We start from the raw sequence: 27978 nt of genomic DNA on the forward strand, positions 1-27978 counted from the left end.
GCGGAGTTACTGGAGAGTGCCATTGCTGTGCTGCATGGGTTTTGAAACATAATCAAGCGAGAGTGCCCGCACTTGTCTTCTGCCTGTAATCTCTCTGTGATATCGCTGCTGTTCCGGTGAGTCACAGGCGACAGCTTCCAGGGAAAGGTGTGAGAGATGCGTTCACCCACCCCGGCAGCCCGCTGCGGCACAAAGCGGCCGGTCTCCACCCCTCGGCTCCCCAGCACGACCCTGCGCTGCCGGGACATGCCGGACACGGCGAGCTCTGCCCGGCACACGGGGCTGCGCCAGCAAACGGCCGGGCCCGCCGCTGGGACGGCATTCCTCCTTCTCGCCCGGGGCCTGCCCACAGGGAGAACGCTCAACAGTAGGCTGTGTCCTCGCTTCGTTTCCATTGCTTCCATGCCATTCCTCCTTCCTTTCAGAGAACGCGAAGGGAAGCAGAGCATTTGCCTGTCCTCGTCGTGCAGAAATAAAACCGGTTACTTCTCTCCAAGGATTAGGTTTGTGTCTCTGGAACAGCAATTACTTATTTATAAAACTCAGCCAGCCTCCTTGGGGAAGCGCTGCGACCTCTACGGAGAAACACAGGCTGTCACACTGGCTGCTGTGGCGAGATCAGCGCTGCAGACAAGCCCCTCGCCATGGCAGCTTTGAATACATATTGGACTTTAACTGTTGTTTTAGTCACAGTTTATACGTGAGACGGGCTGAATACAAACCCCGACGGACACAAAATATGCCACTACGAGACTTATTTACCTATAACGTCCCCACGCTTAAGGATGCAACAAGTTTAAGTATTCCCGTAAGGCGACGGAATTTAGGGATCAGGGAGGCAGGGGAGCTGCCCCGGGCAGATACCACCTCGGGCGGGGGGGAGCGGTGTTCTCTTCCTCCGCTTTGCCTCCCACGCCCTGCCCGTCGTTCCCCACTCCCCACCCCCGAGCACGGCGTTCAGTGGCGCCATCCGGGTCCTTGTCCCGCGGGCACCACGCGGGGCGAGCGGGCGGTTACACGAGGCGTGACTGCGGGGGGTGGAGGGGTGGAAAGAGCAAGGCAGTGCGGGTTCTTGGCGCGGTGAGAGCTCGGAGACGCTCCAAGCCGCTGTTATACTTTGCTTTCTGCCATTCCTGACGAGGCGTGTCCACGGTGGTCGCTGAGATTGAGCTCTACTGCCTCGACCACAACCAGAGCCTCGCCCCCCCAGAGGCACCAGCGCGTGGTACACGCCGGTAGTGCGGGTAGGGCGGTGCCTGTGTGACTCAGGCGCTGCCATTTTGAGGGGTCCGTGGTGGCTGCGCAGCTCCACTCCGCGCTCGCTCCGTGCCGAGGCACAGGCACTCCCGCTCCCTCCTCCTCGCTCCTGCCATCGCCCTCGAGGACGTCCCGGGACCGCCTGGGCGAGAAGAGGCTCTACTCAGCCTTTTCATCATTCTTCCCGGCCGTCCCGGTCCTCCTTCGACGCCGCTCCGGATCCCTCTATGCCCGCCGCCCTCCTCCGTAGGAGCCGCTAGCGCAGGGACAGCGTCCTTCTCCTCCTCCTCCTTCCGCCGTCGCCGCCGTCGCCTCTTCCTCCTCCTTCTCTCTCCGCCACCATTTCCCCACTCCCCGGCCCCGGGGCGCTGAGCTAGACTATGGGGACCAGGTCGGGGCCGAGCAGCGGCAGAGCGGGCGGCCCGGTCACCGTGTCCCCTGCGGCAGGGATGGGGGGGCTCCGCGGCTTCGTGGCTTTATCTTGACATGGCTCCTCTCCGTGCTGCCAGCACCGCCGCCGCCTCCTCCTCCACTGCTCCTCCTGCGCCCGCTGGCTGCGGGTAGCGAGCGGGCCACGGTCCCGGGCTCTCGTCGGAGCCTCTTAGTCTCTTGCTTAACTGGGGGGGAAGCTTTGGGAGAGGTTCTTTTTTTGTTTGTTTGTTTTAGTTTTCCTTTGGTTTTTTTTTGTTCCTTTCTCTCCAGAGAGAGAAGGGGGAGAAGTACTTTTCCCCCCCTCCTCTTCTTAACCTGGTCTGACAAATTTGCTAACCTAAAAACTTTCTAACCCCGACTAATCAAACACCAGGGGAGGGTAAAAATGTCTGGAGAGAGGAAGAAAATAACCTGATAATTGGGGATTTATTTTTTTTTTCCGGGGGAGGGTGATTTAGAGGTTTAAAATTGCAACCTAGATTGCAATTAAAAAAAACCAAAACAGAAACCTCGCTCAAAATTCTGTCACCGAAAAGCAGGAGCAAAACGCACTCCATGTTTTCCGAGTCGTGGCCATGAAGTGAGAGGGGAGAGAGGCGGTGCTGCTGTGGGTGTCCCGCTGCCCCGGGCGCGGCCGCCCTGCGCGCAGAGAGAAGCCGAAGGGAAAGCCAAGAGCGCCGGCCATGCACAGCCTCGGCTGACCGTGCTCGCAGCAGAGAGAGAGGGAAGGGTCCCCGGGGATCAGCAACCCAGGGAGTGTATGAGGTGTCGGGGGATGTAGGATTCTCCCACCGGTAGGGAGCCCGGGTTCGGGGCACTGATTCAGGTCTAAGTCTCTCGGTGAGAATACTGTCTTTTGAACCCCTGTCCGCCCCTTGTCAATGGCCATCATGATCCCTCTCCTCTTCGGCTGCAGTAGCCTCAGGGCAATGATGAGCAGGATGAAGTTAGAAATGACTCCGCTGTCTTTTCTCTTTGCTCCCCTGCAAACCAGCGCTGTGTTGACTGTAGTTGATTTTGTTGTTGTTGGCGGCAGAGAAATGTCATACTTCCCGGGTTGTGCACTCCTCCTTTGCACTCTTTTCTCTGCTCTCCACCAAGTGTAATAATCCTAAAGAAAAAGACGGGCAGCATAGCAATAGTGGAAGGCTGAGAATAATAATCAGTAGAGTCATGAATCTGGCTGTGGTAAAGCGCAATTTGTAATTTCAGCTTCGGGTTTTTTTTTTTTGTTTTTTTTTTTTTTTTTTTTTAAGCAGAGCAAAAGTACCCCTTCCCGCCCCCCCCATGGATTGGGCTTGTGCCAGTTGCTTATTATTGTACACATAAATTGTGACAAGATTTGTTTGGGGTTTTTTTCCTTTTTTTTTTTTTCCTTTTTTCTTTTTTTTTTTTTCTTTTTTTTTTTTTTTTTTTTTTTTTTTTTTCCTTCATTCTTATCCACTTATTCCTGCGGGTAAACTGTCCAAATTTTTCTCTTCGAAATTCTTTGGGTTTTTTTCCTTGATTTATTGTAAAACTTCTTGTCCAACCATGGCTGGACAACTACTTTCTTTGTTTCTTGACCCCTCCAATACGACATTCTCCTCAAATATTGCCTGAGGTGCGGTTTTGGGTTACATTAGCGTTTGATCTATTCAGTTGTATTAGCAGGAATCAAACGACTTGTTTCTGTTGTACTTAAGTCTTACGAAAAGGTGCCCATAGTTTAGCGACAGTTTCCAAAGGCTTTAGTACCACCTGTATTACAAAATGGGGGACCCAAACTCCCGGAAGAAACAAGCTCTGAACAGACTTCGTGCTCAGCTTAGAAAGAAAAAAGAATCTTTAGCTGACCAGTTTGACTTCAAGATGTACATTGCCTTTGTGTTCAAAGACAAGGTAACTTGGTTTTTAAGTATGTCTCTGTGTTTGCTGCGTGTTAAGTGTTCTGTGCAAAGTCTTGTTGCCTGATTGCATCAAATGTTTTATCCCTAACAGGTTCCATTGACTTTTAATAGTTGTTATAATATTTACTTCCATCATGTTTGTCATTATGGCTTTTCTATTCTGTGGTTCTGTAAGGCAGAGGGTTCCAGTGTATCATTAAATGGTTACTTGGTAACTTCTGTATTGGATAGATATTTTTGAAAGTTAACACTGTAACTCGTTAAGCCTAGTTGGGGTCTGACCTGCGCAATTGCTGGCTGTGAGGGGAATGTGGCTGCGGCGATAGCCCCATGTGTTTATCTGGTAAAGGCAGAAAGGGAAGACCTGGCAGTTGAAGGGAGGAGTCGCAAGATGTGATGTGGAAATGGCCCAAGTGCACAGGCATATGTGGAGCTGCTGCTGTCATTTTGAAAGAGAGTAGCGAGGGCAAAGAGGAAATCTTCAGTTGCTTGGCTGCCTCCTCTGCTGCTGGATGCTGCACATCTGGGTGGGGAGCTGGGTCTTTCTAAAGACAGCTATAGATCCGCAGTTGTGGGAGACTTATCCACAAAATGTTAAGAAAAGTAGGTACTTAGAGGAAGTGAATGTGTTAAACAAATGAGGAAGTGAAGAGAGAAGCAAATGGCAACAGAGTACATAATGTGCAAAATGCATGTAGAGGAGCATTGAAATAGTTAAATCCCCTTAAATGTATAGGTTTTGCATTTGCTGTAATAATTAGATGTTTAAAGTTAAGACTTTTCTTTGAAAAGCTTCTTTAAAATTCCTAAGGTGGGTTTGCTTTTGTTTGTCAGTTTTAGTACGAGCAGAGATGGATATACTGGGGCTATAATTTCTGGTTACTGTGACATAGTAACATAAAGTTTAAGCAGTGGCAACAATTAGATTTTCTTAGATGACACCATTTTAACTCTTTTAGTTGTACATTGATACTACTTTTTGGTTGCTTTGTAGAACTTGGTTTAAATCCTGTTATATATTTGTAATGAGTATACAAGTTATTTAACAAATGAAAATAGGCCTCAGAGAAGATTATAGCTTACTTCAGATGGGATCTCAATCACCTGCTGTCACCAAATGTGGCATTGAAAGATTTCACTTCTCATAAAAGGCCAACTGTAAAAAATTGGAAAGGAGAAAGAAGGTGTTATTTAAATGATATTTGCAGAGAGTAGCTTGCAGAAGTTCTTGGTCATGCCAAAGTCATGTGCTCTACTTGAAGAAGGGGCAATATTTAGACAGAATTTTAGTGTTTGCAAGATTGATACGCAAATCTGCATTTTTGGAGACTACAAAAACCTGTTCAACTTTTATAAAAGTTGTCAGTCTGATTCTGTTTAATTTATAAATTTCTGCCTGTGAGTTTTACCGTGGTTTATGTCCAAGTCCTAGCCTGTGTTATGTTTACTTTATGCATTTATACAGAAAATCACAAACCCTGAAATGAACAGTTGCCTATAGTTTCCTAAAAAGGATTGCAATCTTAATGTAATCTGTGCTTTTTTTTAGAAGAAAAAGTCAGCGCTTTTTGAAGTGTCTGAAGTGATACCAGTCATGACCAATAACTATGAAGAAAATATCCTGAAAGGTGTGCGGGATTCCAGCTATTCTTTGGAAAGTTCCTTAGAGCTACTGCAGAAGGATGTAGTACAGCTCCATGCACCCCGCTACCAGTCTATGCGCAGGGTAAGGCGCCTGTTTACTCTTGCTGAATTTGACTTTTCAACATTTGACTTTTCCTTGGGAATCTTAAGGCAAATCCTGCCTTTTTGTTTTCTCATTTGCTGCATGAGGGCTTTGTGGGCCTCTGTTATGGAGTCTAATTTGAAGGGCAATGGGGTAATAATATGTTTAAATATGTAGTTTTTAAGCTTTACCTTTCATTTGTCTCATTCAGAGACATGCCTCGGGAATTGTATCTTCTTGCCATCTTTTAGATCTTCCTTTGGAAGGCATGTGTTAATAATTCTTGCAACAACTCCTGCTGTGCAACTAAATGATTTTGATTTATGAATATTGGAAGACAGTCTTTGGTAATGTTTTCTTAAAGTTGTAGTTCATATTAAGTGGGTACTGATACTAAAATTCAGTGGAAAGCAAGGAAGACTTCAGGTGTGGTATGAGTAATACAAATGGAAAATCAAAAAGATGTTGTTTCAGTATCACCTCTAAAGTATGTGCCTGTATAGATAAATTGCTTATCTGTGTCTTTGACCACTGGAGGGAAGGAATGTAAGTACAGAACTTTACTGCCCACAGGATGTGATCGGCTGTACCCAGGAGATGGACTTCATTCTATGGCCTCGTAATGATATTGAGAAGATTGTCTGTCTCCTGTTCTCTCGGTGGAAGGGATCTGACGAACCCTTTAGGCCTGTTCAGGTATGTGGTTTTGGGTTTTGACTTCAGTAACTTATTCCTGGAGGGAGTGTTCTCTGTAACCAGTAAGTTAATATGGTATGCGAGTTCTGTGCATGTTAGAGAAATGTGCTGTCTGGTTTTATTTAGAAAGCAGTCACTATTCTGAATGCCAAAGTCTACCTCCTATCTTTGTGCACTATTGTATTAGCCCTTCCAAAATGTAACTTTCCAAAGGGCCTTTGCAAATGTATAAATGCAGTGTGTTTGTATTTGTAGGAGTGAATTAGATGTGCCTCTTAGTACAATTGAATCTTTGGCGAAATGTGATGGTGTTGTTAAGGTTCTGTCAGTATTCCAAATTGCTGTATTTGATTACATGGAAGAGCGAGATGGCTGGAACCTTTGCATTATAATTTTGCCTAGAAATTGTTGCTCAGGGATCATCTGCCACAGGAAGGTAAATTGGGTTTTATATATGCTACAGGTAAAGTTGTACCTTTTTGTTGTTAATATGTCATTGCAATGGCTGAGGTCAGTGTTGGCAGAATGAAATTAGGGGATGCTTTAAGTTGTGTCAAGGCACTGCCGTGGTCCCCAGTTTCTGCTTCTCAGAATAGATCAGAAAAGGAAAGAACAAAAGTGGTTGTAAAGTCCCAGACTGAAGGAAATGAATGGGTTACACATGACCTTTATCTTGAAAAATATTTTATTCTCCTCCCTTACACCATGTAGGCCAAGTTTGAATTTCATCACGGTGACTATGAAAAACAGTTTCTGCATGTTCTGAGCCGAAAGGACAAGACTGGAATTGTTGTCAACAACCCTAACCAGTCAGTGTTTCTCTTCATTGACAGACAGCACTTGCAGGTGAGCTTCTTCTGTCTTCATCTTAACAGGTGTATTTTAATCACAAAAAGCTTTTTCTTCTCTGCAGCATCAGTGATTTTGCTGTGAGATACTCAAATAGAAAAACAGAAGATGCATTCATGATTGCATTTTGGCAGTTTCAGGGGAAACTTATGCTATGAATAGGACTCATACATGCAAAAACTATGGGCCACGTATGTATTCACATGGAATTAATGTTTTTGTATTGATATTAAATAAGTTCTAAAATCGGCCTGACAGTGTTTAAGAAAAATTAAAGTATTGGTTTGGTTTTGGTGACAATGCAGAAATAATTCAAGTGAAATATGAACAAAATATTGAAAATGTTTTATGCATTAGAGTTTGCAGACTAATTTTAAGCTCAAGCTGTTTATGTGTACGAAATAGTGAGTTTTAAATGTCTGTGGGGGTATGCTTATTACTCCTGAGTTAATTTCTAGGTTTAATACCTTTTCTTTGGGTTTTCTTTGCCTCTAGACTCCAAAAAACAAAGCTACAATCTTCAAGTTATGCAGCATCTGCCTGTACTTGCCGCAGGAGCAGCTCACTCACTGGACGGTTGGCACCATAGAGGATCACCTCCGTCCTTACATGCCAGAGTAAGGTACTGGCCAGCAAAATGGGGAAGATCACAAGAATGCAGCAGTGGATTTTCACTTTCCTCACCACTTTATTCTTTCAGAATTTAGAAGAAAAAGGACTCATGTTCAGAACACTATACATTGTGAAACTCGATCATCCTGGATTTTTTTAATCATTTGTATCTCAGAACTTTGCAGGTTTTTTTTTAGCTGTTTTCTGCATGGACCTTGTGAAAGAGAGGATGCTCTGCACACTTTCTGCACTGCATCGGCATCTTACTAAAATGTGAAATGAAGGGACTGTACATTGAAACAAATGTATCCGAAAGCACAAGGTGATCATTTGTGGTGGTGTTCCCATTTGTGCTGGTCATGCCCCCTAACATCTCTAATGTCAACCATCAGTATTTTGAGGGTGAGAAGTGAATGTAACGGGTATCAAAGCCTTATAGCTTTGCTGTTAATGATTGTATCGAAGAGCACTATCATTCATTCTAATGAACGAAGAAGTGGCTGTTACAATAGGAAGTAAGTGTGGGAAAGATTTTTCTTAAAAAAAAAAAAAAAGGCATCTCATTTAATGTATAGGCATTTTTTGCCTCTCTTATTTTGCTGGGCCATGTCTTAAGTTTACTGGCACTTTTGTTTTGGATCTCTTTCCCCAAGTTGCTGTATAACTGTATGAAGATATTCTTTTGAGTTGGATGCATTTATACAGATGAGGCAGACCTGGAGTCTGAAGTTGCTAAAGCAGCTCAAAAAAAAAGGTTATATAATAGCTGCAGAAACAATGTTGGTAGAGGATTATTTTTTCTTGAGAGTTGAGACTTGTAAACTTGCAGGTGAACTGTGCAGGAAATACTGGTTTCTAAAACATTTCTGATGGAAAACCCATCGAGGTATTTTTTTTTTTTTTCTTTTGGAGTAGACATTATAAACCAATGTAAAATAGTGTTTGGAGTGTCAAAAGTTGGTTCTGACAGAACATTTTAAGATTGTGCAATGATAAAAGGAAGACTACTGTATAGTTTCGATGACAGAGAAGACTCTGCTTAAGAGTTGAGTACTTTACTGGAGTAAACTGCATAAGCCTACTCCTTTGGATAAAACTAGTGCTTACCTGTTTAAAACTTGTATTTAGCTTTTGTTTGGAATTGGAAAAAATTGGAAATTAAATAAATTAGGTGAAAGATGGCTGGTTTTATTTATGGAAAGACTATTAATTGAATCTTAGTAATATCTTGCGTCTTAAGCGTTTCACCCACTGCAAACTCTGAAAATGTACATGTAAATGAAACAAAAACACTGTAAATGAAATGTTAAGATCAGTGGCAAAGGTGTTCTTGGTAATATAGGCCATATGTTTTGAAAAGTACTGGTCAGAAATGATGGCATTGCTAGTATCTTACTGTATTGGTACAGAAGTATTTTTACTTCCGTGGTTATAAGTTCCTACAGGTAATAGGAAACACCCTAGAAAAACACCGTCTGAAAGCACCAACTTCACTTTCATAGTTGCCTTAAGTTACATAGAAATACCTTGAAAGTGCTGCTCTTCAGAATGCTATAAAGACTTTCTAAAATATTCAATAACCACCATAGATGCTAATAGTATTGAAAATTTCTCAACTTTAAGTGCTTCTGCTTTGAATGATCTGGAAGACATAATACAAAGTGTCCATAATGAAGCTTGAGCTAAGTTTCATAGGGTCTTGAACACTCAGGTTTCAAGAGTTTACAATTTGCTTCCTAAGTGTCATCCTTTGTTCTCAATTTGTCATTTTGGGCATCATCTCACCACAGTGAGAATAGGGCCATAGTTACCTTGATTAACAAACAAATGACAGTTCTTGCATTAGGAATTGTGGTTTTCTTCAGCCTAGTTTGTACTAGAAGCAGCCTCAAGATGTTGGCCTGAGTGGCTGTGTGCAGTGCTTTCCAAGTGTCAGTAATCATAGGGATTTTAACTTTTAACTCTCTGTATTACAGGAAACAACCTGTTCAGTTCAATTCCTTTTTTAGTTCTGTACAGAGAGTGTAAGACAGGCTACTCATTTGTTCCTCATGACAAACCATACCACGCTTCTTTGGGAGAGCACAGGATTAGAGGAAACAAAAAAATGGAAAACTAATTGTCTTAAATGTGGTCTATGCTGCCCAGCTAGCAAACCTGATGCTTTTGCTGTGCTGTCAGAGTGAGTTGAGAACCATCACTATTGTCTAAGTAGTGGGGAAAAAAAGATAAAGGGGACCAACAGGTGTCAGAGTATGAGAATGTTGGGGAATATATGAGTTTGTTCTTGTACCATTTGGCATCTTTGAAGAGTTTCTCTCCTCTTAGAACTGGACAGCTTTTGAGGGAAGCGATTCAATTCTTGTTCCACTCTTTCTCAATGGAACTTCCAGTTCAATCTCAAAATAGTCTTCCATTACGTTACTTTAGCAAAATTCTGTTCAGAAGTGAATGGAAGTAGTTCATAATTTCTAGCTTTTAATTTCAGGCTCTCTTAATATCAGCCTAATGACTTCTCAGTAGTCTTTTTTCAAAATGTAGGTTTTATCTCACAAAACTCATTTTCCAAAGCATAATTTGTGATGGTGTGCACCTCATTTTGGAGTTGTTTGTAAATACAGAAAGGCTCTCTTACAAGAATTTTAGTTACTACGTACTGTCAAGTGCTTTGTGTGGCTCCCTTGGATGTACAATTGAAATACACTCAATATTGCACCTGAATATGGGAGTTTAATTGGGCTGCTGCTTAAGGATTTGCCATGAGACCTAGGTAAGTACCAAGGGGGCAGGGATAAATTAAGTAGATAGAATAAGGCCATTAAATGTTAAATGCATCTCAGTGAAGTGTGGTGAAGGGAAGCTTGTGTCAGGTGCTTCCTGGATGATGAGAAGCTTCTTAATTGTTATAGTCTGTACATGACTATGAAGCTTCTCTTCACTTCTCAAGCTTCTTCAGCTGTGCAGGAGTTAATCAAAATATGATAAGATGGATGGAACTGCTGTACAAGTACTGCCAGAATGTAACAGGCCTGTAGTTAGTTTGCAGTTGATGTTCTGTCATGTCTGTCTCAAAGCATAAATTCCCTCTCAAGAGCTATTTTATAGCTTTAGTGTTTATTTTATAAACATGAAAATTGATCTGTTAAGTGATATACCAGGTAGTAGAAACACATTGGGATTAGTCTGTGCTTCCCTTTAAAAAAAGAAGTTGGTTAATCAATTGGTTACTAATCTCTGAGCATCAAAAGCTTTATATCAAAGGTACTGATTGCTCACTATTAGTTCTTTTTTTTTTTTTTTTATTGCACAATGTCTGTTAGAAAAGCAACAGGTGGAAAGATGAAAATTGGAACTTGTAAAATGACCTAGACTTCTAAAAAATCAATTTTTACTTGATTGTACTTTGAAAATGCAAACCTGAGGGTCAGCCTGCACTGCAGTAAGTGGCTACGGTCCTTGGGAATGACCACATCAGTGCAATGTATTAGTTTTGAAATTACTTTAAAACCTCATACAAATGCTATAAATGCTTGGTTCTTGCTTATACCTGCAGCTTATGAGGTTTGCAGGCATCCTTCCCTTCCCACCCCTGTTCTGCTGCCAGGAGAACACCTTTTTCTTGTCTGCTGAGTCATCTAGGTTACTTGCCGTTACTGAACACCAGCTTATGTTGAATCAGGATCTGGGAGGTTGATCAGTGAGAAGAGTCACTGAAGTGTTTTTTGCCTCTTTAACAGTGAGATTAGTCTAATGGACTGTTGGAAGCTTCATTTGGTATTACATTAACATTACTGCCATTGAGCATGATAGTTGAAATCAAGAATAAGTAGAGAACATTCACATTCACTAAGCAAATAGACGTGCCATGTGAGTTTACTTAATTGCTATTTACTTTTATTAGCCTGGAAAATCATCTCAGATTTTTCATTTCGCATTTATTGCAGCAATAAATTCACAAGCTGTGTAAGCCTACAGATCCTGGAACAGCTTTCTGGAGTGAAGTAATGAGACAAAACATCACTAAAACCCTTTAGGTCTGCAGCAGTAGGTGCTGCTTTCTGCTTTGTGCGCTGCAGCTAGGAGGGAGCTCAGGAGGCTCACTGGGTAGTGCAGATGCTGTGGAAGCAGGGCTGTATCAGCTCTACAGGTTAACTGAAGCTAAGTGTAATTTCTCTTCTGCTTGGGTGACTGAAATGCTTTTTAGGGCTTAAGATATCCGTGGCCTACTTCTGCTTGGAAGGGATTTACATATGGAAGGTCCCTTAATTTAAGCACAATTACTGTATGCTAGAGCACCCGCTAAACAAACTGCTCTTCTGGACTCCTGAAATCTATTGAAGCAGCTACTGCTTTTAAGCCAAAGAAATCAAAGATCCAGAATTTGACTACAGCGTTACAAGCCCCAGGTACTGCCTTAGTAAACAAAAATGGGGCTCTTTTTGTTTGGTTGAGTTGATTTATTTTTGGATTTTTTCTGGAAGGATAGCAAATGTGTCTTATTGGATAAAAGCTGACAAGTAATTTATTCTCTTTTAAGCGAGAACTGGATACGCTGCTGTGTCCCACAGCGATGGCAGCTTGGGATCCTGGTCTAGTGGTAGCAGTGGTTCAGTGAATGCATTACAGAATCATGAAGGTGAATCATCTTGGCCCTGAATTCAAGTAGCAACATAGGCATCTAAGTGGTTTTTTTTCCATTACCATGGACAGTGAGGTAAGGGAGAGGTTTGGGGGGTTCTGGCTAAATGGTTTTTTTTTGCAGATGGAGATTCTAAAATTGTGAATGATATAATGCAGTTGGAAGTTCTTCTGTATGCCCTGGCAGTGGTTCAGAGCCAGTCAATGAAGCTGAAGATATTTGAGCTGCTGTTCAGAACAGTTACTTAACAGCCTAATTCACCTCACATCCCTGCCCTCCTTTCCCCATCCCTGTTAGGTGGTGGTTTGTGAATTTGACAATTGTAAACCAGCAGCTCAGCCATGAGACCCCTGTGATGGGGTGGCTCGACTTAGAAGACTTACAAGGAGTTCTGATAGCTCAACACTTGTTTCAGTAGTGACACCCTTCCTTACCTTTTCCCTAGTTTATTACTGATGTCTTCCCAAGAACTGGAATCCTTAATGACTAAATCCCATCTCACTGCATCTTAATCTGTGATCTGTATCTGCCCTGATTAGCATCTGGACCCGGTTCCTAATGCCAGTGGGAACAAGTCTGTTCTGATTCCTTCTTTTCTCAAGGCATCTGTAAAACACAGCTGTAGATGGTGCACGCCCGTGGGTGTCAGTCTGAATGCATTTGTGCAACAGCAGTGATGTGAAACCAGCATGAAACACTTGGCTGGACTGCGTACTGTATGAAGTGGGAAGCTGAAGTTACTTCCACTGAGAGAGACAAACTGTTCCTCTACCTTTCATACCACTATGTGGTCTCCATAAGAACAGACATCTAGACATAAGTATAATTTGGGTGTTTGGTACATTTAAAAGAAAAAAAACCCCAAACACAACGAACTGCAATATGGGAGGGCTGGTCTCATTTTTAGTTGTTAAGATACGGAACTTGGAGTTGTCTGTCACTTACTGGATATTTAATCTAGCATACTACTAAGACTCACAAGATGAGCTCATGAAGTCACTTTATTTGCTTACTTGTAAGGGAATTATGCCTAAATCTGCAGTGATGGAACCAGGTCAACCCCACAGGAGGTCTTGTTTGTTCATTCAGATGCCAGGTGGAGCCATGTACCATTTGTCCTTATAACGGTAATTTGTTTCCATTACTTTGCGATTCAGCTAAGGTAAGATACAGATCTTTCAACATGTAGGTTAGAGTGAAATCAGTAAAGAACACTTCCAAGTATTAAATCTGATGCTTGGCAGTTTACTCTCCATGCTAGGCAAGCTCAATGGTGTCAATTCTTTCTAAGATCATCTCTGCGCCTGAGGTCAGTTGTGAAATAAATTACGAGGTCAACATACTGCTGCTGGTGAGGGGTAACAGACAAGGTTGTCTTAAAATAATCCATTTAATTAACTGCTTCAGAAATAACTGGCCTGCATATTAATGATGTCCCTCTTATTAATTAGGCAGTACTAAAATACTGTGTTGAATAGTCTGTTGTAAGGGAGAATTCACTTGTTATTTCAGGCAGGCTTATTTCTGTTTCCCTCAGCCTGAAACAGTCCTTGCCAGGCTTGAATGGGAACAGGAGGATACTGTTGTTTCCGTGTTGAGGTTTGCCACTCTCAATTGGCCTGGACGCTTTTCAGTTGTAATTATGTAGATATGATGAATGCTAAGTGATAGAATGGGACCACTTAACTGTGATAGGTTCCTGAGGCAGCCAGCGCTGATTGAGGAAGTCGTGTTAAGTTGCAGTGGGACAGTTACACAAGGACAGAGTGGCTCCAGCACGAAGAGCTGAGACTGTTCTCAGGATTTTGGCACTTAATGAATTTGACACCTCCTTCATTCTAACCCTCTGCTTTTTATTTCAGGTAATAGTCAAAACTGCTCCTGTGTTCCAGTGAGGGGAATGGGTTTATAGCAATTGGAGGGGAGTGGTTTTAAATATTTTCTTGCACTCTATTACATGAATAACCCACATAAGAAAAGTGGTAGGCTTAAGAATGAGAAAAAAGATAACTGGAGATGCCAGAACATTTCAATAGGAAGATAATCAGAACAGCAATTGCCGAAGTCAGTAAGTGCCTCCACTTGCTTTGATGGATCCTCTTCTGCTCATCCAAGTAATAGCAGAGAAACTGGAGATGCTAAGATTCCTAACAGCACTCCAGGTTTAGGGAGCTGTAAAGTGAGGATTTTATACAGTGAACCATCTAGTTCTGATGAGCAAAGATTTAAAACAAAAAAGTTTACTGCTTGGTAGGCACTTTTGCAGAACTCTTTTATCAAAGCATTATGTTTCTTTAAATGGGATTCAGGGATTATTTCTGAGTATGAGTGCAAGTACTGAGGGAAAACCAATTATGAATGAACTGCTAAAGAGAGAATGCTACTATTAAAAATTCAGCTAGGCAGAGGCATGCAAACTGTGTATGCTTCTGAGGCAACCTCAGAGAAAAAGCTTTTCTCAGAATGTATGTCCCATGAAAAACTGTTCTAAACTTGCAGCAAAAATACATGCTGGTGGCCTGAACTAGATACTTTTTTAAAGAACTTCCACTGAAGGGTTAATTTTCAGCTCATATTAGTTATTTAAAAGTAATTTTGGAAAGATTAATGACACATTAGTAAACTTGAACAAGTTTCTACTGAAAATCAGTCTGCATGAACAAGTCACTTGATTCATTAAAAATTACTTCCTAGGTTTAGGAATGCACAGAAGAAAACCCTAACTGTTCATCACAACAGTCAAATGACTGAAGACAATGAGTCAACTTCCACAACAAAAAGGGCTTACAACACATGTCCTTTACTAGAGTAGATTAGCTCTTTGCTAGAGGAGAGAAACATGGACTGCATATGTAGCACTGCTGTTCTTATTACAGCTTGATAGCCTTACCACGGATCGTTTGTCAACAGTTTGAAGAAAGCAGTTAAGCCTGTCCACAGCAGTGCAAGAGGACACCAGGCTTCAGCTGATGAACAGCAGCTTAACTCTACCACATTCAACCCAGGTCAGATCATCTACAGCCTTAGCCTGAATGAAAGCTCACCAAAATTACTTTTTTACATCTGTAACACGCAACTGATGGATTTTAAACAAATATAATCACAACCTGAGGTAGGGAGAGCTGAAAAGCCCACATGATATAACTGTATTTTTCCATTCAGGGATCAGAGGGAGATGATGACATCTCAGGTGAATTTGTGTACAAGAGTTCTACCACACCCTCTCTCAATCACTCCATGCTGGCAAGCTTTTACTTAGTGCAAAGAGACTACAGAACTATAAAACAGTCTTCAAGAAGGTAGTTTCAGAAAGCTTTATTGAATGCTTCTGGATTTGTTATAAATACATCAGTAAATTACGTTTTGCATTAGCCTGCTTTATATTTTCAAGCCAGTTCTGGATGATTTTACAGCAACTCTGTACTACCATCTCAGGGAGCAAGTACAGTTTGTAAGCACTTCTAGTGGTGTCTGAGTGTGACTGTGACGGGCCTGAAGACAGGGTTGCTTTGTCACATGACAGCACAGGTAGCAGATCTCTCAAAATGCTCTCATGCTGTTTAACCATATGGCTGGTCCAAAGGCTCTTCCCTTCTACTGTCTTGGCCAAAAAAAGCCAAATGCCTCCCTGTGTTGTCACACTCTGTTGTTCATGTCAAACTCAGGCTTGTAGCCATTCTGGTGGTAATTAAGAAATTTGTTGGTTTATTATAGAAGTGAGACAAATTCACTTAATAGAGACTGTCACAACTTTGTGCAGATATTGTATAAGTGAGAAAATAATTCTATATGAGATTCTGAAGTCCAACACTATTATTTAAAATACTTTTTCGTATTAATTTCCTATGAACTTTGTATGTCTACCTTGTGCAATTAACTTTCCTGTAGCCTTATTTGTTAAATCCACAGTGGCAAACGCAAGAGTTCTTCCTTGCTTCAAAATCTGAGCTGTAATCAGTACCTCTTCTCCAATCTTAGCAGCAGAAGTGTATCTTCAGGGAAGAAAAAAAAGAATAGGTAAGAGACTGATAATATAAAATGCAGGAATAGTCTTGGATTTATCCTCTGTACAAAGGAATTAGCAGAAGTGGATAATAAAGACACATTTCTGTCTGCCTGCCTACTTGCAAACCCCCATTTAATGGATTTGAGCTCCTCTGACTACTGGCAGTTCTAAATAAGTCTGAGAGTTCTCTGAAAAAAAACAAAGGCTAGAAAGAAACCTATTGGCTGGGTTCTGAGGGAAAGTCTGTTTTGGAACAGAAACAATGAAGTATCCAAGACTTCAGTTAAAATTTCAGCTCCAAGTCCTATTCCAATCACTGCTGGCTTCCTACAGCCTTTCTTAACTAGTCTGGCCGCTTCAGCTGCAAAATGTCACTGTTAAAAAGGCTACAGAAGGTCATTTCTGTATGGAACCATAAGCATAGGTTAACTGTTCCCATTCCCTGGATAGAGAAAGTCATGGAAATCTGGGCAGCTCTCAAATGTTGTTTCCATTCCTTAGACAACTCTTTGTTTACATGAGCAGAAAGGTGTGCTTTTAAAACACACTCTTTGGGGAATAGAAGAAATTTCTGCACAAAGAATTCCCCTGGAAAGAATTAGGACACACATGATCCAACCATGATCTGAGGTAAGGGAACAACATTCAAATGTCAGAGCTGCAGAGGAAAATGAAGAATTGGTGGATGTTAATCTTGTTGAGATAAATTTCATCAACCAGTCCATTTTTATACATGACACCATGTCAGAAGAATGTCAGTCATGCCTAATGCTGATGTAGCACCAGCTCCATTGCTCGTCAAGGGCAGGATTTCAGCCTTGTCTCATTTCCAGAAGCTGCTGCTGATCCTCTTGTGGTTACCAAAAAAAAAAAATTCTCCGTTTCTCTCTGTTCTTTCCAATACTGAAATAGCTTCCTCATGACAACTTTTTAAAAAGCTCTTTCCCAAAATGGAAAAAAGTTCTTCTAACAGTATTTGATATCCAAGCTTACTTGTTCAATGAATGCAGCAGTCCAAGTTTAAAAAAAGCTATTAATATTGCTTAATGTAACATTGCCTAAAGGAAATTTTGGATCACCTCCAGAGACAGCACTTTCTTCAGATTTCATCCCTTATATAATTGGGTGGACATAACTGGTAGAGTCAATAATTCAGCCTGTTGTTATACTACTGCAGGAAAAAACCCATAACGACAAGAGAATTTTAGGTTTTTATTTCCAGTAAGATCCTAGTCATCACAGTGGTAGTATGAAGCTTAAATACATGCTTAATCCCATCTACCCAGTGGAGAAATCAGAAGGTGCTGGGAGAGTGAGAAAGGAGGGAACCTGGTAAAGAGCTTTTTATTCTTTTGGTTTTTTTAAAGGCACTTTTGATGAAGGGTTACTTTTCTAGGATTTTTAATGCTCTGTGTTAGTTATTCCAAGTAGGATTACTTTAGTTCCAATTGGTTATAATCTCTTCATTAAAAGTAGTGAAGCAAAGCTGACAAGTAACAATAGCATGATCAGAGAAAGTTTCAGAACAACTTCTTTTTTAAGACACTGTGCTTTGAATTTTCATTACAGGAAGAACTATTTTCAGTATAAAACTACCTTAAAATGACCTAGAGCAAAGGATTCTTCTTCCACTGAGAAATTCTGATTCAATCTGTAATTCACCCTCTATATGGGCACACAACAGAGGTAAACTGTTTCCTGCTTTAATATTTTTTCTCTGGTTTATGGAGTAATACTAAAAAAGGGTTTATAGAAAGCTGCTTACCCTAGAGCTTGGGTTTTGAGGAGACATTAACATACCTGCACAAGCAAAAACTGAAACCAAACCAATTTCTTAAGAGTAAAATTAACCACATATTAACCTCCCATTACATTCCTTGAGGGAATGGGCACTGGCTTGTGAACACAAATAACAAATAAAAGCTTAAGAGGGTCTAACTCAAAATTTGAAACCAAATGGCAGTCTCCAAAACCACACGTGCAACTCCTTAAATTTATCAAAACAGGACTTCTGAAACCAAAGAAAACACACATTTTTAGTGAGCACAGAAAAGATGTACAGTGGAGTCAACAGGGCAAGAAAAGTTAGTATGTTTTTGGTAACCACAGTGGATGATACCTACGTGATGTTCATGTCCACGCTGACCCCAGGCATTGCTCTTTCTGTGTACAGCAATGCTGCTGTTGACACCACGTCCACAAGTGTGGCTGTCAAACCTCCGTGTAATGTGCCACCTCTGTTTGTATGCTCCTCCTCTACTTTCAATTCACAAACCACTTTTCCAGGAGTTGCAGACTGAAGTTTCATCTGTATAATCAAAAAAGGAACAAAAAGCTTAGTGACAGTAGTACCAACACCTAATATTGCCCTCAATCAAATTGAAAGTAAATTTTGGCTGATTCCAGACTCATGAGACAAATTAGAAAATGGGAAATACAGTAATTCAACTGTCCCATTAGATATTTCCATATATTTTGATCAGAAGACTATTGCCTTAGAAAAATCTATACTTTTAATGCTGATAAATATTTAAATTGACAGCCTAACAGAACTTCAGTGTTTGCTATGCTGTCCAGAACTCCTTAGGAGAAAACTGTCTTCAGTTATCCTTTTGCTTTAATCTGTGAGTGAAAGACCAGATTAGAGGGAACATAAAACTGCTGTAAGAACCTGTGTGTAGCATAGTTGTGAAGGCATATTTGTTAGCTCACAAAATGGAAATGAGAACACCAGTAATTCATTAATCATTATATTATCGCAATCTCAATAAAAATAAGTATTTTGAAATGAGCATTGGAAATACTAATCAGATTGGCCTCCCTAATTGGAAATTCATATTAATGAGTAGAAGTATCCAAGGCTGTATCACAGTGTTACAGCATCATTATTTGCATATGTAGTTTTATTCCAGCCCAGAGGTGGTAAATCCAGAATTATAGCTCACCTATGGTACCATGCTTCCCTCTATAACCAACACAAGAAGCTGGAATTTTGAGACCAAGAAGTTAACTGCAATTCGGTATTTTAAAATCTCTATTTAAATTTCTTCAGTTAGTAGCACTATATTCAAAATCTGACAGCAGATGCAAAACAGGTTAAGTTCCACATATATTTACACGTGTAATCAAGACTTTGAATTGCTTTTAGATTATTAAAAGTGTAATATGGACATACTTATTGTATTTGCTCCTACTAATTTTCAGGCTTTTTACAAGGGCTTTTTTAAACTTGAATGTTTCCATTCTGTTACCAGCTGAGTTGATTTAAATCTTTTTTCATCTTAAAAGGTATTAATGTTGAAACATTTCCAGTTTCATCATTCTCTATTTATACTGCAATTGTAAGAGCTGAGTTTCACTCTTTCTGATAAATCAAAGTTTATCCAAATTTTACAGAACAATGATACTAAGATCAATGATGATGTAGTACTGTCTTCTAATGTAAAAAAGGGTATTAAACAGAGAGGAACTTAGTGAGGCAGCGTCCTAATACAGAAACAGCACCTATATCAATGGAAACCTGAAGTCCTAAATCAGGCATGCTGCACTGCACCGGAGGCCTAAGCTTCTGACAGAATTTCTAAGGAGAACTTTACTGATGCTGGGAAGCAGATGGCTTCCACTCCCATCAGGGACTGGTGCTCCAACCCACCAGCGAGGTGAGGAAAGCATCTGGTCCCATTTGTCATTGCTCTGATCTGGCACTACATGCCTGCTCTCCTTGACAAAAATAGTTCAGTACTCGAACACTTCCAGGACCCACTCAGCTAGAGCTGCTGGTCTGTGCTCCTCCCAGCCCTGCTGTGCTTGTCCTCCCACGCGTCTGCCTCGGGGAACAGTGCATTGCTTCAGCTTCCAGGCTTGAAACACACAGTCATTAAACCCTGGGTAGATACCGCATTGGAGTTAAACCAGAAAATACATCTGAGGATGTGAAAGGTTTCAGACTAAAATGTGTCTTCTCTGGAATAAAAAAAAAAACAACCTTGAGTCGTTTAGTTATGGTAAGAGAGATTTCAGGTATCTCCCAGAAAAGCAACTGTACTTTTATTGTCATTATCATCAGATTCCTAGCACCCTAATTCTGGAAGGTTGCAGGAAAAAATCTGAAAGTATTCCAGAGCAAGACTGAAAGCCTGTCTCCCAAAGCTCACTTCCATCCAGCTACCTTTACAAGCTGAAATATTAATGTTTGCTCACCACTTATCAGGACTTTTAAAAGGAGAGTAAAGTGAAATGGTGAAGTGGTGACTAACAACTAAATGGACTCTACAAATAGATAAACTATCTTCTTAAAGCTTCAGGAATTTTTAAAAAACTTTATACTCACCAATGTCTTGGAAAAACGTGACTAAGAATTACTTTGTGAACAGCTGATTTTTATTAAATGTATCAGATCATGAAGCTGTCAACAAAAGCACTGCTTCCATTATAACATTTGCTCCTTTACAATTCAAAGTATGAATTTTTACATGACTAATTTTCTTGGATATATTTACTCCGTCGCTCCATGTCACAGTAACACAACCAAATAAAAATAAAAGGGAAAATTTAATGAGAACACTGAAACTGCTTCATAAGAACTTTCCTACACAGCAGCTATGCTACTGTACACTACACAATTTACAGTGTAAATTAACAGTAGCTTCAGCTTCTTTTTGAGCATAATATAGCATGACACTGTGGCAGTACCAGTCACTTATATTTCTTTGCACCAGAAGGTGCAGTGTAAGGTATGGTGTAAGGCCTTGTGTAGAAATTCAGAGAGCACTGGGGCGCACATTGTGCTTTCAGACTGACTTCAGGCTCAAGTGCGAGATGTCATAACAAAGTCGCTTTCTAAGTTTACACAGGGAAGCATTTATTCACACTTCACGGTCCTGGAAGTTAGTGGCTTCGCACGTACTGCGAAAGGGAAGAATGCCACCTGCTGAATGACCCCTGAAGGTTACTCCGGACAGCCACCTTCAGAGAGCTGCTGCAAGGCAGCCGGAGTATTTAACGAGAGTTACTGAATACCAAGTGCGTTATTATTCTCCTTATCGCAATTGTGTTTCCCACCCCGTGTTAACAGCACGGTGCCGAGGCCTGGGCTGCGGGCAATCAGCAGCGAGCCCGGCCTGCAGCAGCGGGCTCCTGCCGTGCCCCGGCCCCGCCGAGGCTCGGCGCTCTGCAGCCCCCGCCGACTGACCCCCGGTATTATTATTCCGGCAGGGGACAGGAGGCCGTATAAACGAGCTGTCCCTGCGGGGCTCCGAGAGCCCTGCCCTCCAAGCGCCCGTACCTTGCGGAGCACCCGGTCGAAGCCCCGAGACTCCAGCATGTACTTCATGGCCTCCTTCAGGCTCTCCGCCGTGAAGCCCATGCTGCCGGCCCGCCGCCCGTCCGCGCCCCGGAACGAGAAGCCCGGCGGGCGGTGCCTGCCCGCCTTCCGCCGCGGCCATGGAGGAGGGAGCCCGGGCGGCGCCCAGCCCGCCACCGCCGGGGCGCAAGCGGGAGCTGGAGGATGAGGAACGGGAGGCGCTGCACGTCGCCAAGCGGAGGAAGGAGCTCTGCTCCGAGTTCGCCGCCATCACCAGCAGCGACGCGGCCGTGGCGAGCCGCTTCCTGGCCGACAGCGACTGGCACATGGAGGTACGGCCGGGGCCGGCGGGGCAATGGGGCTGCCCGGCGCCGGCCCCTCCCTGCCAGCCGCCCCTGTGTTTCAGAGGGCGCTGAACGCCTATTTCGACCCGCCGCGGGACGCGGAGACAGCGGCGGGCAGGGCGGCCCCGGCCTGCGGGGACACCGGCAGCTGGTAGGTGACAGGGACAGGGGATGGGGAGCAGAGCCTCCCCGGGGGAAGGCAGGATCCCCTCCGCGGGGGAAGGCAGGATCCCCTCCCCGGGGGAAGGCAGGATCCCCTCCGCGGGGGAAGGCAGGATCCCCTCCGCGGGGGAAGGCAGGATCCCCTCCCGGAGGAAGGCAGGATCCCCTCCGCGGGGGAAGGAAGGATCCCCTCCCTGGATGAAGGCAGGATCCCCTCCCGGGGGAAGGCAGGATCCCCTCCCTGGATGAAGGCAGGATCCCCTCCCTGGATGAAGGCAGAATTCCCCCCGCGGGCAGGCGCTGGGCCCCCACAGCCGGGGAGAGCCATCGCCGGGCCGAGGCGTAACTCGGGGAGCAGCGCTCCGCTCCCGCCGGGCATCGCACCTCGGCTGAGGCAGGTGGCTCCTGTTCCTTTTCTGCACCCGTTCTCGTCCTTTCCCGGCGTTTCTCTCCCGTGGAGAGGCTGTCAGGCTTTTGGGCTGCATTTTCCCTCCGTGGATCCTCTGGACTGGTGGATTCTGAGCCTTTTGGAGAAGGCGCAGGCACGTTTTCTTCTCATTGCCTCGTGTTCTGCAGCAATACGAGTGCAGATTTTACTGTACGCACATTTGTATATATGTAAATTATGCATATTTTTATTTTGCTGGATGTATGCGTATTTTTAGTTCCATATAAATAAAATGGGCATGTACACGCACACCTTGTTAAATGTACCTGTGAAAGTTAAGATGTAAGATCTGTGTCTTACACACACCATCTCACAGCACAGCTGGAGCATGTACTGAGTGTATTGACCTGCATGTGGAATTGAACTTCTCTGCATCCCTGCCTGCTGTTGTTTAACCCCAAATACCAACCAAGTAGCATGACACCCTCACATACCACCACCGACCCTCTCAGTGGGCTGGGAAAGAGAATTGAAAAAAAGGATGAAATCCATAGGTTGAAGTATAAAGAATTTTACAAAGAAATAAAATTAATGACAATAATACAAAACTAATTGTAATAAAAATGGAGATAACAAAAACAGAGAGACATGGAAGTGAAGAAAGATAACTGATGCAAAGTACAATTGCTCAGCACCCACTGACTGATGCCCAGCCCATCTCTAAGCAGCAGTTGTCTCCTCCTGGCCAATTCCCTCCAAGATCATTCACTGAACACGATGATCTGTGGTATGAAATATCCCTTTTGCCACTTCAGGCCAGTTCTCCTGGTCATGTTTCTTCTCAGCTTCTTAAGCACATGGCAGAGCATGAGAAGCTGAAAAGTCTGTCTTGAGGTAAGCACTAGTTAGCAACAAGAAAAACATCAGTGTGTTATCAACATTGTTCTGACCGGGTTTGCTTGGCAATGTTTTGGTAGTGAGGGGCTACAGGGGTAGCTCCTGTGAGAAGCTGCCAGAAGCTTCCTCTGTGTCAGACAGGGCCAAGGTCAGCTGGCTTCAAGGCAGACCTGTGGAACCATGCTGTGCCCATCAGCGAGGGTGGCAGCGTCTCTGGGATAATGTACGTAAGGTTAAACAGTTGCTGCACAACAACATCTGCAGCAGAAGAGAGAACTGAAAGCAGCCCTGCAGACACCAAGGGTCAGCAAAGAAGGAAGGGCAGGAGGTGCTCCAGGTGCAGGAGCAGAGATTCTCCTGCAGCTCATGCGCAGTGCACGGTGAGGCAGCTGTGCCCCTGCAAGCTCATGGAGGATCACAGCTGAGCAGAGATGCTCCTGCAGCCTGGGGAGGACTCTACACTCTCTGTGAGTGCCTGAAAAGGCTGACCCCATGGGAAGCCCATGCTGGAGCAGACTCCTGGCAGCATCTGTGGGCACATGGACAGAGGAGCCCGTCTTGGAACAGGTTTGTTGGCAGGACTTGTGACCCCAAGGGGAATCCACTTGGAAGCAGCTTGTTTCTGAAGTACACAGGGTAAGACTGGGATGGTGGAGAAATACAAGAACTACTCGAGTGCTTTGGACGACGTTGATTACCATCTGATTAACTTATGTGAATGTAATAAATGTTGTCTTGCATCTCTAAGGAGGAGGAAAATCCATTAACTTCACCTGTGTACCGCAGCTCTGTGTGACTGGGGCCTGTATGTTTTAGTTACTGTGCTCTTAAACAATGTTGAGATCAACACATGCTTTAGAAGGTGTGTCAGTCACAGATAGATTAGTATTATTCATGTTAACAAACAAACACACTCTCTCTGCAGCATTGACCTCACTGCAGATGGAACTACAAGTAATGCTGGTGTCAGTAGTGAAGACTCACAGCAAAAAGAAGATGACAGCAACTTCTCACTGATCACCTGGAACATTGATGGGCTGGATCCAGGAAATCTGAAAGATCGAGCTAGAGGAGTCTGTACATACCTGGCATTGTAAGTACAGCCTCCTCTTTGTATTGTCATGTACCTGGATTCAACAACAACAAAAGAAGCTGTTTGTTTTTAAGTATTGACACACCTTCATGCCTCAATTATCTTAATGTTTGTTAGATGCAACAGATGAATCACTATATAAATCCTAAGTAGCTGAGAGTTGTTATACTGACTGTAAGAGGTGTGAACCTGTGCAGCATCCCAGAGGTTAAATATTTTGAGATGGCTACTTTAAAAGTCAAATAATGTGCAATATTGTTGAAGATGCAAATGTACATCATGAACATAGTTCATAATTGCATCATGTACGTGAGAATCTTTCAAGGAACATGTCCCAAATCTACTTCGCAGCTGTTTAAGTTGAATTCCTCATGTATGTAGTGTATGAAACCTGCAAGATTGGGGTATAAGGAAGTCATGCATTTTACTACCATGTGGTTTTCATGTTCAAAATAACAATCATTATTAAAACAGTTATTAACAATTATTTACTAAAGGGAGGTTTCCTCCCTTTTAATAATGATGGTGTCTACATGCTGCTAAGTACAATGCAGATAGATTTTTCTTTTTTGAGGAGCAGAGTCTTAAAAAGCCTAAGAAAATGAGAGCGAGGTGCACCTGAAATCTCTAATTTTTTCCATTTGGCCTCAGAGTGTTGGAGTACTACTTCTCAGTAATTAACTGAATTTTTTCTTGCCTTGTTGATTTCAGATACAGTCCGGATGTTGTGTTTTTACAGGAGGTCATCCCACCACATCTCCCTCTTCTCCACATGAAGGCAAGCAATTACACTATTATTCCAGGTAAGAAGAAGCCCTCTGGTGCTAAAGGCAAAAAAGCCCCCAGAAAGCAAATTAGGATTTTTTCTGTCTCCCTTGCCAAAACCTCCAACCATTTTAAAGAACATAAAGAGTAAAGTGAAGAAGGAAGCACTCAGTGCTTCTGTGTTTTGGTATCAGCATGTATCTTGATGCAAATTATACATGTGAAAAGCTTGCTTTTCTGGTGTTTTCCTTTGTATTTTTTTCTACGTTTTGAAAGATGGGTAGAGCAAGGGTAGTCAAAAAGTACCACAGATAAGTAATTTTTTATGTATTTGCATTTTAAAAAATCTGAAAATTTCAGACCATTATTATGCAAAAATCATTGCATTTGCACAGGTTGTGATAGAAAGGTCACTTTCAGAACCTTAGCTGCTTCATGTCTGTTCTGCTGTGGCACAGCAGAAGATGTCCTCAAACATTTCTTTGCTGGGTCCTCTCTAGGTAACACAGAGGAGTATTTCACTGTCATAATGTTAAAGAAATCGAGAGTGAAGCTACTGAAGCAGGAGATAATACCTTTTCCAACAACTGCCATGAAGAGGAACCTTTTGGTTGTGCACGTGAGTGAGTCAGGATGTACTAAGCAGCTGTACTTCTGCCTTCCAAACAAAAAAATCCCAGGAAGGGCTGAACTGGCTTCTTCTCTATGACAATCTCAAAGAGCAGAAAAGCTTCTCCTCCAAGCATATAAACCCAGTTGCATCTGAAACTGACAAATCTTTTATGCACGTTACTTACCATCTTTTGTTTTCAAGCCTCATAACCTCTGAAAACAAAACTACAAGCCTGTTATACTTCAGTCAGCCCCTTTTCTCCCAATGTAGAACTAGTGTTAACCAGAGCTCTGTCATTCAGTCATTTGCTTTGTGATTAGATTTTGTCTTTGAGCTTATCATCATGATGTGGCTAAGAGTGCTGCCTCTTTGTTTCACACATAGGTGAGCATATCTGGTATTGAACTCTGCCTTATGACCTCTCATCTGGAGAGCACTAAAGATCACTCCAAGGAACGGATAAAGCAACTACAAACCGTGTTAACCAAAATGCAGAAGGAATCTGAGTCCACCACTGTTATATTTGGAGGGGATACAAACCTCAGAGACAGTGAGGTAAATAGAAATAAGCAAGTTTGTTATTTAGAAAAGGTATTTTGACGAAACCTTCTCCGGCTTTTCTGTTGTCTTTCTGAGGAATTACCTGCTGAGGCAGAACAGAAATATTCAACACTTAAATGTGTAACTGTGACTAAGTAGAAGTAAGGGTTGTTATAGCTCACGGGATTGATATGGAGACCCCTTCCCAAAAACGAAATGCTTTAATAACAATATTTATATCTGAGCAGATGCAGGCGGATTTGGTGAAAGTTTTGACTTCAAAAACATCTTCTCCTTTTGAGAACCTGGTCTTGACTCGTTCAACTCTCCAATTCTCAGAGCTTGTAGAATCAGTGAAGGAGGAGGGTGCTTTGGAGAAATAGATCTTAATCCTGCTTATCAAGACATTCAAAATTAGAAGTAGTTTTTGACTTCTGATACCAAAAGGGAAATTTGCATATTATTCCTAGAAGGTCAGAGTTTCACCTCTCCCTAGCGTGAAATTTCATTGCAGTGAACTGGAATGACATTGGCTTCATGGAAATGTGGTGGTGGCCCCTACAGCTCAACATTTCAGAGCTGAACATTTGGAACGTGTTTTGGATTTAGAAAGTGCTACATGGAATGGTCATGCTTTAGCGTATGGAGGCATACCATAGGTTAGAAACATCCCAAGATCTTTGATTTTTAACAACTTAAATTTCGCAGAAAAAATCCAGTGCTGTGACAACTCAGTTCTGGTTTTTGATGGCAGAGTTCGTGAATTCACTATCTTGTGGAATTTGTTTTCTCCTTCTACCTTCAGGTTACTAAACTTCGTGATCTGCCTGACAACATTCAGGATGTCTGGGAGTTTTTGGGCAAACCTCAACACTGCCGCTACACTTGGGACACCCAGTCCAACACCAACCTAAATGCAGCTTACAAGTGCAAGATGAGGTTTGACCGTATTTACTTTAAGCCTGCAGTGGAAGGGGGGCATTTCATTCCACGAAGCATGGACTTAATTGGGTTGGAAAAACTTGAATGTGGCAGATTTCCTAGCGATCACTGGGGCATTCTGTGTAATTTTGATGTTATATTATAAAAAAGAAGAATTGCATCATTAGTTTTTAGGTGATCTATTCTTGTTTTTGCAAAATTTTACCCTCTTGGTTTAAGGTAGGCCATATTTAAGTTCTCAACCATAATACATTTTTGTTCTTGGCTTCTGCAGGAATGTCTTAATTTCAAGCCAGGTTTCCCTTTTCCTACTGTATGCATCTTTTCTTGAACCATGTTTTATAATATTTATTTTTAAAAGTATTCACAAAACCAAACCAATTCTAGTTTTAAAATGGCAGGAAAGATCTGTAAATACATTTCATAAACATACTCAGTGATTTCAAAGACACTTACTTTGCCATGTACTATGATCTCACAATAAAGGCTACTTTTTTTTTATTTTAAGACTACTTTTCTTGTGCCTTCATTGTTTATATAACCTTCATTTTACCATTCCCATCATCCTTTACCACCTTGTCTTTTCTCGGGTGTTCTTTTTTTGTTAGCTTCTGAAGTTTGAGTTGAATGTACACACCGCTTCAGGCAAGACAGTTAAGTGAGCTGAGCAAAGAATGACTACATTGTCATGAAATAAGGGTTTCCTAAGTAGAAGCTGAACTACTGTTGAACAGATTTAACAACAATATGCCTTCTATTTGACAAGAAAATGATACAGGCAGGTGCATGGAGTTTGTTCCCCTGGGATGGTGTGCACCTTACTTTG

General features: G+C 42.4%; 3 protein-coding genes across 3 annotated transcripts; 2 read left to right on the forward strand and 1 right to left on the reverse strand.

Annotated features, from left to right (window-relative positions):
* Positions 1 to 1253: 1253 nt before the first annotated feature.
* Positions 1254 to 8642, forward strand: C1H6orf62 (chromosome 1 C6orf62 homolog). Its single transcript, XM_066328041.1, has 5 exons — positions 1254 to 3570; positions 5128 to 5304; positions 5878 to 6000; positions 6712 to 6846; positions 7345 to 8642. The coding sequence occupies exons 1-5, from the start codon at positions 3442 to 3444 to the stop codon at positions 7468 to 7470; spliced, it is 690 nt and encodes a 229-aa protein (XP_066184138.1). The 5' UTR covers positions 1254 to 3441; the 3' UTR covers positions 7471 to 8642.
* Positions 8643 to 15400: 6758 nt separating this feature from the next.
* Positions 15401 to 21511, reverse strand: ACOT13 (acyl-CoA thioesterase 13). Its single transcript, XM_066328059.1, has 3 exons — positions 21391 to 21511; positions 18230 to 18414; positions 15401 to 16092 (listed from the first exon to the last, which is right to left on the reverse strand). Exons 1-3 carry the CDS (start codon positions 21469 to 21471, stop codon positions 15936 to 15938), a joined length of 423 nt encoding a protein of 140 aa, XP_066184156.1. The 5' UTR covers positions 21472 to 21511; the 3' UTR covers positions 15401 to 15935.
* Positions 21512 to 21518: 7 nt separating this feature from the next.
* Positions 21519 to 27659, forward strand: TDP2 (tyrosyl-DNA phosphodiesterase 2). The gene is made up of 7 exons (XM_066328050.1): positions 21519 to 21740; positions 21815 to 21903; positions 24125 to 24292; positions 25004 to 25095; positions 25558 to 25676; positions 26055 to 26225; positions 27016 to 27659. Exons 1-7 carry the CDS (start codon positions 21549 to 21551, stop codon positions 27295 to 27297), a joined length of 1113 nt encoding a protein of 370 aa, XP_066184147.1. The 5' UTR covers positions 21519 to 21548; the 3' UTR covers positions 27298 to 27659.
* Positions 27660 to 27978: the final 319 nt, after the last annotated feature.

Source organism: Sylvia atricapilla, chromosome 1 (genome assembly GCF_009819655.1).
Source record: "Sylvia atricapilla isolate bSylAtr1 chromosome 1, bSylAtr1.pri, whole genome shotgun sequence".
Classification (NCBI taxonomy): domain Eukaryota; kingdom Metazoa; phylum Chordata; class Aves; order Passeriformes; family Sylviidae; genus Sylvia; species Sylvia atricapilla.

Excerpts from the sequence above, each read along its gene's own strand:
- TDP2 (XM_066328050.1), top strand. The coding sequence starts at position 21,549 with ATGGAGGAGGGAGCCCGGGCGGCGCCCAGCCCGCCACCGCCGGGGCGC. Across the intron at positions 25,096-25,557 it reads CAATTACACTATTATTCCAG|GTAACACAGAGGAGTATTTC; the intron begins GTAAGAAGAAGC and ends GGTCCTCTCTAG. Across the intron at positions 25,677-26,054 it reads GGAACCTTTTGGTTGTGCAC|GTGAGCATATCTGGTATTGA; the intron begins GTGAGTGAGTCA and ends TTTCACACATAG.
- ACOT13 (XM_066328059.1), bottom strand. The coding sequence starts at position 21,471 with ATGGGCTTCACGGCGGAGAGCCTGAAGGAGGCCATGAAGTACATGCTG. Across the intron at positions 18,415-21,390 it reads TCGACCGGGTGCTCCGCAAG|ATGAAACTTCAGTCTGCAAC; the intron begins GTACGGGCGCTT and ends TTGATTATACAG. Across the intron at positions 16,093-18,229 it reads AGCGTGGACATGAACATCAC|ATACACTTCTGCTGCTAAGA; the intron begins GTAGGTATCATC and ends TCTTCCCTGAAG.
- C1H6orf62 (XM_066328041.1), top strand. The coding sequence starts at position 3,442 with ATGGGGGACCCAAACTCCCGGAAGAAACAAGCTCTGAACAGACTTCGT. Across the intron at positions 5,305-5,877 it reads GCTACCAGTCTATGCGCAGG|GATGTGATCGGCTGTACCCA; the intron begins GTAAGGCGCCTG and ends TACTGCCCACAG. Across the intron at positions 6,001-6,711 it reads AACCCTTTAGGCCTGTTCAG|GCCAAGTTTGAATTTCATCA; the intron begins GTATGTGGTTTT and ends TACACCATGTAG.